Below are 12,260 nucleotides of genomic sequence, written 5' to 3' on the forward strand. Positions count from 1 at the left end.
GCACTCTAGTCTGGGTGACAGAGTGAGACTCCAACTCAAACAAACAAACAAACAAACAAAAAAATGCATTCAGTGCTGTGCGAAAGACAACCCCATACCCTCTCAGAACCACCCGAACCAGAAAAACCCACATGGCAGAGGCAAAGGTCTCACAAACACCAGCCAGCAGCTAGCTCAGCCCTGGGGGATGTACCACATATGGTGTGCCCACACATGTCCATCATGGGAACCACCCAGCACCTCTTGAAGACCACCACCTGCTGCCCACGAAGACCCTGCCGCCTCAAGCCCTGGTACTTAAGCCACTGAGATTTCCCCCTCCACTGAGCTTCCACATTGCTAACTCAGTGGTTCCCAACCAGAGCATTCCTGCTAGGGGACATCTGGCAGTGACTGCAGACACCAGTTGTCTCAACTGGGTTGGGATCATGGCTGGCATCTAGTGGGCAGAGTCCAGGGACACTGCCCAGACCAGGCCTCACCACAAAGAATCATCAGTCCCCAGGCGTCAACAGTGCCGAAATGGAGAAACTCTGTTTGACCCATCTTACCCCCTCCTAAATCCCTTCTTCATGCTAAATCTCCCAGCAGATCTAGCCCTGCCTAACACCCCACCTCACTGTCCACACACGCTCTGAGCTCCCAGTGGCCATGTTACTCATGTCCATGTTAGACACATACCCCTCCCTTGCATATCCACACCCCTGCCACCGCCCCACTGGCTGGGGGGTCGTCCTGAAGGTTCTGGACAGGCACAGCGTGCTCTGGAAGATGCTCTCCGATTCCCTGGCCAAGGTAGGCATGAGTCATTCTTGCTTCCCCAGGAACTGATTAACTATCTCCTTGCTAACAAGTCTGTGCCCCCAACCCCGTGGGAAGCTTCTACAGTAAGGTAAGGGGTCTAAACATAATCCCTCTTATGCCACCCAGAGGGAGTGCAGAAAGGGAATGTCTGTCCGGTGACAGCCACGAGGGTCCCTGTCCTTCCAAACAGCAACCTCTCCAGGAAGAGCAGAGATGCCCCATCAATGCTGTCTCCATAAGGAACATGCTGCTTCTCTACCCTACGAACACCAGGGATGATGAGAGTGATGGGGGAGCAGCAGACACTGAAGAGAAACCCAACAATGGCAAAACCTGAGGGTGGAGGAATGATTTGAAAACGCTTTACACTGGATGTTTTCCGCCAGGCACATTCATCCTTTTGCAAGTCGGAAAAAACGCACAACTGCAATGAAGCGATGATGGCAAATGCTCCCCATCGGCCCCAAACTTCCTGGGTGGTTGTGGGAGGAGGGGCTCTGTTGTTTCAGGCAGAACTCAACACGTAAGTGCAAATGTCTGCCTCTGAAAATACCTTTCTGGAAAGATGTCCAACCCCAGGGTGCTCTTTTGTTGAAGGAGAATTAGATCAATAGATCTTCTTGTCTAAAATGTTTTCAAGCAGGCCGAGCGTAGTGGCTCAAGCCTGTAATCCCAGTACTTTGGGAGCCTGAGGTTCGAGAACAGCCCGGGCAACTCAGCGAGACTTTCATCTCTACAATAAATCAAAAAATTAGCCAGGCGTGGTAGCACGTGCCTATAGTTCCAGCTACTTGGAAGGCTGAGGCAGAAGGATTGCCTGAACCTAGCAGGTTGACGCTGGGGTGGCCGTGAGCATGCTACTTACTGCACTCCAGCCTGGGCGACAGAGTGAGACTCCAACTCAAAAAAAAAAAAAAGTTTTTAAGCAAAAAGTAAAAATAAACTGACTTTCCCTGCCCCCGCCTAGGGACGGGTTTCCTGCCCTATGGCTTTGGTCAATGGGGAGCCCAACAGGAGGCCGAAGGGAGGGAGGAGAGAGATATCAGGAGGGCCCCCGGGCTGTCTGTGTCTCTCTTAAATGGCTTTTGGCCATGACTCAATGAACTACAGGTGTGTGCTACCACACCCCGCTAATTTTTTAATTTATTGTAGAGACAAAGTCTCGCCAAGTTGCCCCGGCTGGTCTCGAACCCACAAGCTCAGGCAATCCACTCGCCTCAGCCTCCCAAAGTGCTGGGATTATAGGCTGAGCCATTGAGCCTGCCTATGACCCAATCTTTCTGGGTTCCATTCTGCCCTTACCCTGGCTCCCCTAGAACTAAGGGCCACCCCAACTTTGCTGGCACTGCTGCCAGTCATGGGTCCTGCAACACCCCTCACAATGCCCACCCAGCCCAGCCCTTTGCAAACAAACCCTCCCGGGCCCATCCTGTCTGAGTGCTCCATCTGTTTCCTGTGGGGACTGTGACCAATAAACCAGCCTGGTAGGCTCCAAGGCTCTGCACGCTGGCGGACCTAGGAAGGGTCTCCAAAGATTTTCCCCATAGGACACATGTGCATTCAGTGCAGGAGGCCACTTTGTCAGGGGGCGCCTGGGATGTCGAGTTCGGAACTGAAATACAGGCAGGCCACGTGTGAGGGACACGAGCACTTGAGAGGAAGGAGCGTGAAGGGGGATGGGAGGGGGCAGGGCGACCCTCCCACCAATGCTTCTGCCCTCACTAGACTTATATGCAGGACTTTCCAAATACATTTTCTCCTCTTTTAATTTTTTTATTTTAAAGATGTGGGGTACAATTCTGGGTTAGGTATACAAATGTTCATTATGCAGGTACCCTTGTTGATGAGGTGTGCCCCCTTCCCCTTCAAATAAATTTTTAAAAATAATTCCCAAAAAACAAAAACAAGTGAGGTGGGCACAGCAGGTGGTGTGTACTCAGGAAAAGAAGTGGCCCTGGGTTGAGCTGTCCCTCTCCGTCAGTACAGGCAGGTGAGAAAGGGTCCCCTCTGCCATGTCACCCATTGCCCTCAAGATCACCATTGAGGCCTGAGTCCTGAGCCCCTCTCAAGTGGCCCCAGTCCCAGACACTGTGTCATCCAGTCCCAGTCTCTCCTCCTCCTCCCTTTGGGGGGGTTTCCTCCCACCCTGAGCCTGTCCTCTTCCCCAAAACCTTCCCTGGTGTCCCAAGGTCACTCCCCTCCCCCACGGTTGCCAGAGGATGGGTCCAGAGATGGCATCAATGACAAAGCAGAGGCCCACAGAGGAAAGTGACAGGCCCCTAATAGATCATTTTCAGAGCCACCTTCCCTACTCATCATTTCAGCAGCATCCTGACTTCGGGCTCCCACCTCCCACCCCCCGAAACCACCCACAACCTGACCAGTCCTGCCCCTGCCTCAGGCATGCTCCAGAGGACGTCTGCACCTGGATTTGTCAGAGCCGCCAGCTCGGAGACAAAGTCACGTAGAAACCATGCTGTCCCTCCCCCAGACAGATGTGTATAATCTCTGCTAACATGTCCCTATTGTGTGGCCCAGTCACATTGTGTAATGAACGCCTAAAGATATAAGTGAAAACTGGTTGGTTTCCTCTATCACATAACCTCAGGCAAGACAGAGAAAGAGCTAGAGCTTGCAGGAAAGGCCTAATCCTGCTCGGAGGGTTTTGTTCAGCTGCCGCTGAAAGGACCCAGCCCTAGAAAAGGAAGCCGTGGATCCCAGTAATCCACCTTCCCCTGCTTGTCTGCTTATGTTAGGCCCCTCTTTCCTCCAGGACATTCCAGGTGGTGTTCCACAGTGGTGACTTTGCTCCTCAGAGCTACCTGGAAGGTCGCAGCGGCAGGCCCCAGCAGATGTTCCCATACTCAGAATCAGGGCCAAGGGTGGTGATAGTTCAGCTGGGCAGAGGTGACCATATCAGCATCCTGGCTGTGAGTCTCTCCTCAACAATGGACACACTGTTACTTGTGCCATTGGCAGATGATTCTAGCATGTGCAGGTGCCCTGATGAGGAAGCCAAAGCTGATTCAACCTCCCCCAACCCCATCTTTAGCAAAAACCTTTTAGCCCTGGATTTGCGTTTCTGACATAAGCAGGAAGGAAAATGCATCATATATGGTTCTGTTGCTTTCCTGGCAATGGGGCCTGGTCCCCAGGGTCCCCTGTGGCCAATCTTGATGGGGTTGTACCCTGCTGGGTGCTCAATCCACACTGGGGAGTGCTGAGCTCTGGCGTCCAGCCCTTGCTGGCTGGAAAGGCACACTGGCCAGGGCCAGGGATTCAGGGGTGGGCAGAGCCAGACAGCAGGGCAGAATGTTCTAGAAATGTGGCAACTACCTGCCATAAGCAGGCTGGCAAAAACATCCCCTTTGAGCTTTATCTTCTTTCTTTATCCTCTGGGGCATGTAAAATATAAAAATCTCAGATATATTTGGGCCAGAAAACCACAGACCCGTTGTCCTCATCCTCAGGCCAGGAGTGTCAACCTCTTGGGAGCTCTGCTGCCTACAAGTGTCCTTATCAGTCTTGCCAGACACAGGACAGCCATCTGAATGATGTAGACCTTGGAATCAGGGAGCGTGTCTGTCTGTGCTGCTCACAGGAGCAGACTTAAGCCCTGACGTCAGACAGATCAGTCCCTGAGCTCAGGTGGACTGTGCCCCTCACTGTGGGGATAAAGAGGTACACAGAACCAGCCCTGCCCTCCAGTGGCTTCTAGTCCCCCAAGACATGGAAGCAAAGCTTCTCACTTGTGCCCAGAGAGAGCTGTGGTCCCTTCACTGCCACATTGAGAGAAGATGGCTTGCAAGACAGACCCTCTCCGAAGCGAGAGAGAAAAGGCAGGAACAGGGTTTGCATGGGGTATATCCCAAAAGAGACGGGAAGCCATTCTCCAGAGCAGTGGCAATAGGAACAAGAGGCTCAAGGGACAGCAAATGGAGAAAGTATAGATTAAGACACCATGGGAAGAAAAAACCAAGTTACACATCCAAACTTGAGCCCCACAGAGGACAGAGAAGGGAGCTTTCAGGAGCTGGCCTGCAATCCAGCTGTGTCTCACAGGGGCCACAGATTCAACTTGCCCTGGTGAGGAGCAGGCAAGCATATGTCACATCGTCACCGCCCAAGATGCAACGAAGTCATTGGAATGAAACAACAACAAACTAAATCTCAAGTCCCTTACCCTGCCAGCTCCTATGCACTCACACAGTCCTTCATCAAGCAAACAGGTGCTACCTGATGCCACAGCCCCACCAGGAAAGATACCCACCATGGGGCGCCCTCCGCTGGGGGCCTACAGTAGCCTGGGCCTGGCCCAGGCACCTGCCAAGGTTCTCTGTTATTCCTCCATATCCCTTACAGGCACTCAGCCCCCAGGGCCCATGAGCACCTCAACTCCATGTTCCTTGCCAACCAGGCTCACTCCTGCCCTGGGCCAGCAATGAAGGGAAAGAAAATGCAAACCACAGTCACTGTGTGGGTGACTACTATTTAGAGCTGGTTTGGGGCAACTGAGAGATGGCAGAACACTCCAGGCAGGTGAAAATGGTGGCCATGGGAGGCAGAGGGATGGCAACCTCTAGCCCAGTGGGGTGGTGGGTGGACCCCAATTTCTGGCATGTCAAAGAATGAGGTGTGAAAGACAGAGCTGCTTCTCTTCACAGAAGGATGGGTATGATTCTCATGGAAGGGAGAGAAATCCTTGGCAGTTGGTCATGCTTAGACCCTGGACTAGTGGAAGCCCAAGAGGCCATGGCTGGGCTCCGTGAAGGCGAGAAAGACCATCCCAGACCCACGAGCTTCCCAGGAAGGAGAAAAGTATTTTGCAAAATCACAGCCATGGAAAGCATGGCATTTTGATGCAAAAACCAACAACGTGTTTCCTTACAAGCCAATGAACAGCAAAATAAAGTGAAACCAAAAACGCCCACGCCTGCACAGCATTTCCTTGGAGAACGTTCCAGCTCTCAAGTTACATCCAGGTATAGAGAACAGGTTTGGCTCTGCGGTTGTGTCTGAATGGCCTGGAATTTTAGCCACCAGTAATGACTCCGGCCAAGGTTGCCACAGATGAATAAGCTCTTTCTGCGCCCCTCTCTCAGCGTAGGGGGATCTCCAGTGTCCCTGTGTCCCTCCCTGGCCCATAGCTCCCTGTGGGAATATCTCCCAGCACAGGGCCCGGGTGTATTTACACAGACCCTCCACAAATGCTCATTTCCTAAATCACTTTTCCCGACAGCTCATTTTTAAAAAATATTTCAGAGTATAAATGTCTTAAAACAAAATCCGCCAGGGCACTATTGTCGGCCACTGAGGTTGTGGGCAAAGGGTAGAGACCCATCCTACCTTGTTGTAGTACTGCACCTGCACTGAGTGCCACCGTCCGTCACTCACACCTCCAGGAACCTGTGGCGCCACGGTCGTCGTGGTCTCACCTGCGTGGCAGGAGGAAGATTCAGAGAGAAAAGAGAGGTTAGTGGGACCTGCTGGGGACCATGGATTGTGGACTTCAAGGTCACGGGCCGTCAGGGGGACAGCTGGGTGTGGTTCAGAGACATGGCTGCATCCTCCCCTCCTCACCATGGCACTCAAAGGAGGCACTACCACTCCATCCATTTTCCTTTTCTTTTCTTTTTCTTTCTTTTTTTTTTTTGGAGTTGGAGTCTTACTCTGTTGCCCAGGCTGGAGTGCAGTGGCATGCTCCCAAGCACCACAGCCTCAACCTGCTAGGCTCCGGTGATCCTTCCACCTCAGTCTTCCAAGTAGCTGGAACTATAGGCATGCACTATCATACCCAGTTAATTTTTTGATTTATTGTAGAGACAAGGTCTTGCCAAGTTGCCCAGGCTGTTCTCCAACCCCTGGGCTTAGGCAATCCTTTTGCCTCAGCTTCCCAAAGTGCTGGGATTACAGGCTTGAGTCACTGTGCCTGGCCTTCTTTATTTTTTTTACTGTTTTATTTTTTTGAGTCAGAGTCTCAATCTGTTGCTCAGGCTGGAGTGCAGTGGCATGCTCATGGCCACTACAGTCTCAACCTGCTGGGCTCAGATGGTCCTTCCACCTCAGTTCCCCAAATAGCAGGAATTACAGGTGTGCACCACCATGCCTGGCTAATTTCTTAATTTACTACAGAGATGAAGTCTTGTCAAGTTACCCCTGGGCTCAAGTAATCCTCTTGTCTCTGCCTCCCAAAGCGCTATGATTACAGGTGTGAGCCACCAAGCCTGGCTCCTTTTGGTTTTCTGATTACAAAAGTAATTGTTGTGCATCTTATTAAAATATGAAAAATGCAAAAATGCACAAAGGAGGAAAGCTCATCTGTTAGTCCAAGCAGCAGTCATGTGTACCCTGCAGTGGGGGTCTTTTCCTTTTATGTCGCCTGTATATTACGGCAGCATATAATCATCAAACCCGAGGCAGAGTTCTGTTTTCCCTTTTAGTCACTTAATAATATACTGTAAGTGTTGTTGTCACGTGTTTTTACCAACTTTTTAACCACTCAATATTCCATCCGAAGGCCACAGAAACTTCACTTGTGCATCTCTGCTTTGGGGCATTTGTCATTTCCACCACAGGGGTCCTGCTTTAGTGGGGCTGGACAAGTCCACCTTTAAGTCCGGGGGAACCTAAATCCTGGTTATGTAGCAGTGGGGGATGGGGAAGGGAGGAAGGAGCTTCACGTGCACAAAAGAATGGGGTTGACCAAAACCAGGTCCCCGGCAGGGAATGTCATCCCCAGGAAACCAGTGGGACGTTCCAGAAATTAAGGGGTATGGGTCGGTAGGCCCAAGCCTGGGAGAGTAGCCTAATCCCACTTCACAAAACCTGGTGGCCTGTAGCCACCTCTCCTACTGTGGTCGGCTGATGTTATGGGTGCCCCCCCATTTCTTCAATTCATACAGAAAACCCAACCCTATTCTCTACTATCATAAACATGTGAATCAACAGGGTACAGGGTTCTAGGGATGGAAGCACCCCTGAGCCGTCTTGGTCAACCTTTAGGTAAAAGAGAAGCAGGCACAATTCACTCCTACAAATCATTTGTGCCAGAAAAACACTGATATTCCTGTCAGCAGTGTGAAGAAATGTTCTTTTCCAACAACTGGGATAACAAGTTTAACGGCTTTATCAATATTCTAAGTCTAGAGATACACCATACTCCATTTAACGATTCCTTGATTTTTGAAAATATGAACAAGAACTTCCATATTTTCAGCACCATAAGTAACACTGTAATGAACATCTTCGTGAACTTTGAATTTCTTCCACGGATGGTTTCCTAGACATAGAATTGGGGGTTAAAGGGTAAGCATCTTGGAAGTATTGCACAGGATCAGGGTGGTTGTAACTGACACAACATCTGTGAAGTGTTCAGAGAGCTGCTCCTTACTGCAGAGAAGGCCCAACCTGCAGAGAAGGCCCGACCTGCAGAGAAGGCCTGACCTGTGGAGAAGGCCCGACCTGCGGAGAAGACCTGACCTGCGGAGAAGGCCCTACCTGCAGAGAAGGTGAGCTGCACCTGCTCGTCCACGATCTCCAGGGCAATGAAGTCATGCTTCTCGTTGAAGCGGCCGTTGTAGAGCAGCAGGGCATTTCTTTCTTGGGTGGCAAACCTACGGAGTCAAGCAGAAGTACATCACTCAGTGAAGACCCCAGGGTCAAAGGCTGCCTGGGAGTGACAGGCTCAGCTAGAGGTAGACAAGCACATGGGGTCGCAATTCAGGAAGGACTCTCAGACACTCATCTTTCACATAGGAGCTGACAGCCCATTAAACCTGACTAGCGATGCTCTCTTCCAGAAGCAGCAAACCATATTCTGTGAGGAATTTGGTTACCACAGCCTGTAGAATGTGAAAAGGTTCCATTTGCATATGTGCTAGAAGTATGACACACAGTCGGCACACCAATTACAGATGTGTTTGGATTTGAAGCATGTGCAGCACATCTGCTGCTGCTGGAACTAGATCCCTAAGTTTATGTGCCGGGGCATGGGGACATGGCCCCTTTCCACACTTGCTACAGGGATGTGACTATGGCCCCTCTCAAGAGCTATCCCCTGTGATTCTTACCACCATACTCCAGTCACACTAGTACCTTTTTGCTCCCAAACACTAAGGGTTAAAAAGATATCAGAGCCTTTGCACCTGCTGCTCCCTTGGCCATGAACAATCTTCCTAGGCTCTGCAGACCTCGGGGGTCAATCCAGTCAAGCTGTCTTTAACTCATTTCATCTAAACTGCAACCCCCCATTCTATCAACATCACTCGGTTTATTTCTGAAAGTATCCAGCTAATTTATTTGTTTATAAGATCCTTATGGGGAAGGACTGTGACTCTCACTCACTGCTCTACCCTACAGACCAAAACAGAGTCTAATCTATACCAGTGCTTAGTGATATGCTGAATAAATGTTTGGATGAGCGCATGAATGAATGAACTAATGCATGTATATGAACAGACCTGTCAGAACTTCAAGCATTCAAAGAGCAAAAAACCAAGAGATAATCACATTCTCAGAAATTCTTCTCCATACCCGTGGTCCTGAGGAAACTGGCTCCATTAGACTTGAGGGTCCCTGACAGGAGAGCCTTAGACCACTGAATTGCACAATACCTTCCTGATACCTCTGGTTACAGAGAACTTGCAAACCTGAATGAACTTAGGACTAGTGCCTGAGTTACCCGCACGTCTCTATCAGAGATCAAGTGGCAGAAATTCCTTCTTTTAATTCAAGGCTGGTTTATCCATTTTCATGCAGCAGGAGTTAGTCTGAACCAGCCTCAAGCATCTGACCTCAGCCTTTTTCTTGAGTTGAAGTAAAATCCATAGCTTCCATCTGGACCTTGAATCCTCTCTATTTAGAAGGCCAGCGAGAACACTAAAGAAAAAATATCTGCACAGCAAACCAGAAGCTTCAGGTATGGAGTGAGCAGGGAGAAGGCATCTGAATAAAGATGAGGACCAACTCAACACCAGGCTTGTTTCCCAAGGCTCAGCCCTCTAGGTCACACCTGATTCTCTTTGGTAGGTTTCACTTTTGTATGTTTCTCTTTGGACTCAGGTGAGAGCTGTACTGAGGTCAATGTGAAATGGTCCTGCATGGTGCCCCTACCCCAGGCAAGCACCCATCCACTGCTGGAGATGAAGAAATAAAGAAGGGACCCAAGACCGAGGGGAAGATCAGAACAAATACGAGTAAAAAGAGGAAAGGCCAGAAAACAGAAACCAAGTCTTAGAGAGGGGTCCGAGGAAGAAGGAGGAAAGAACAAAGAGTGGTGGGGGCCTGAAGGGGAGCCTGGAACAGAGCCCAGAGCCCACTTGGGAGCTCAGGCACTTGGCAAACAGAAACTGGAAAGAGGAGAAGGGGCTGCGAAAGAAACCACCTGAAACAAAAGAGTTTGGTTCACGCCCCAGTCCGGTTCTCATGGCATGTCCCTCCGGAGGCACAGGAGGGGCCCAGAGCAGTTTCCAGGGCCCCCGCTCATGGCCACCACAGCCCCCAAAGTGCAGCTCTTCTGTAAGTCTGGGAAGACATTTTATGATTTTGCTTTTAAAATCATTTCCAACAAACCCTCACTGATTTAGCATCGGCACTGATTTTTCAGCCACCATCACGCATAAGGAAATCTTTCATAAATCCTTGTCTGATGTAAGAATCTTACTATATCTGACAAGCAAGTGGGCATAATGTTACCTTATGTGGACATTTAATTAAATATTGTCGGAAGCAGAGAACAGAGTGTACCAGAGGCTGGGAAGGGAAGGGGGGAAGAGAGGTTGGTTAAGGACAGAAGGAATAAGTTCTCACATTCAATAGTATAGAGGAAAATTATAGTTAACAATAGTTTATTGTATATTTCCAAAACCCGAATAAAAAAATTATAATGCTCCCAACACAAAGAAAAGATAAATGTTTGAGGTGATGAATATCCCAAGTGCCCTGATTTGATCACTACACATTGTATACAGATATCAAAATATCACACATACCCCCAAAATATATGCAACTATGATATATCAATAAAAAGTGAATTTAAAAAACATTATTTTTCACTGTCTGTGTCTGGAGTTCACAGACTTCATTTGTTGGCTTCTGGCACATTCGCCAGTCCCCAGACTTCTGGCTACCTTTTAGTCTAACCTCCAGTGGGAATTCCCTCCTGCGGCTTACTAAACTGCCAATGGTCACGGCCGCACATGTGACTGAGAGCTGCCGGCTACACCCTGCTGCGGGCAGTCACAACTACATATGTGCCCAAATCACATGCCCAAAGCTCACACTTGTCACGTGCCACACTGCATCTGCCATAATACACAAGGACCCCTTTTGACTCTAGGACAGGGACCCACAGAAGTCCTCTGTTTCAAACATCAAACATGGGACAGAAAGTGGCTGGGGACCTTCCGGCAGAGTCGTAGTTTGGGAGGCCTGTGTCCACAGGATGGCCTCTGAGAAGAGAACAATGCCTGGGGCTGGCCATATTGGCCAGACTATGCTGAGGGTGGCACCTATCATCTTATAAGAGGGATGGAGGGGTGAGCAGAGGGCAGGACAGTAACTACCAACTATCAGACACTATCACCATGCTTTCCAAACTCTCACAGGAAGCCCCTGGGAGGCACAGAGAGGGAATGCCACTTGTCCATGGTCACAAGGTCAGAGAGGTGGTGCCATGGTCCATGGGATACAACAAAATGAGCAAATCCTCAACAGCAGGCCTCCAAATTAACAAACACTCGACAGGAAGGCCCAGAGAGCCGAGCTGAGTGGAGCCAGCATCTCCTGCCTGCCTCCTTTCCTAGAAAGGGGCCTGCTCCAAGGATGAGAAATAAAGCAAGAGTGTCGTGCCAGGCATGCATACGAGTTCAACTAACGGCAGCCAGTCTTAGGATTTTATTAAAGGTGGACTCAAGCCAGGTATAGTGGCTCACGCCTGTCATCCTAGCACTTTGGTAGGCTAAGGAGAGAGGATTGCCAGGAGTTCAAGACCAGCCCAGGCAACATCCCATCTCTACAATAAATTAGACAACATCCCATCTCTACAAAAAATTAGCTGAGTATGATGGTGCCTGCCTATAGTCCCAGCTACTTGGAAGGCTGAGGTGGAAGGATCATCTGAGTCCAGGAGGTCCAGGCTGCAGTGAGCCATGATCATGCTACTGTACTCCAGTCTGGGCAACAGAGTGAGACTCCAACTCAAAAAAAAATAAAATAAAAGTGAAATTCAGGAAGACGAACAGACCACGAAAAATGCCTACATACTGGAAAAAGTCAGCCAGAGCGGGTACGCTTATATGGCAGGGGCACTGAGAACACAAACTTCAGGCAAACTATCCAGGCAAGATCCTTCTTGCCAGCCTTGTGGCCTGGACAAGTTCTGCAAGTTCTCTGTGCCTCTGTTTCCTCACCTGTAAGAGGGGGACAACAGCAGCACCCACCTGCAATACTTCTGAGGG

The 12,260-nt window shown here is 49.9% G+C and overlaps 1 protein-coding gene across 1 annotated transcript in view; it reads right to left on the reverse strand.

The window, feature by feature from the left end:
- Positions 1-12,260, reverse strand: part of CELSR1 (cadherin EGF LAG seven-pass G-type receptor 1) — a gene marked incomplete at its 5' end in the record, with an annotated part of 180,755 nt that overhangs the window by 61,735 nt on the left and 106,760 nt on the right. Inside the window, 2 exons of the mRNA XM_021707906.1 lie at positions 6,151-6,239; positions 8,302-8,417. Of these exons, the coding sequence (XP_021563581.1) occupies positions 6,151-6,239; positions 8,302-8,417 (205 nt within the window). The remainder of the gene's footprint in view (positions 1-6,150; positions 6,240-8,301; positions 8,418-12,260) is intronic.

This window comes from Carlito syrichta, unplaced genomic scaffold (assembly GCF_000164805.1).
Source record: "Carlito syrichta isolate Samal-C Ts95f unplaced genomic scaffold, Tarsius_syrichta-2.0.1 Scaffold126791, whole genome shotgun sequence".
Classification (NCBI taxonomy): domain Eukaryota; kingdom Metazoa; phylum Chordata; class Mammalia; order Primates; family Tarsiidae; genus Carlito; species Carlito syrichta.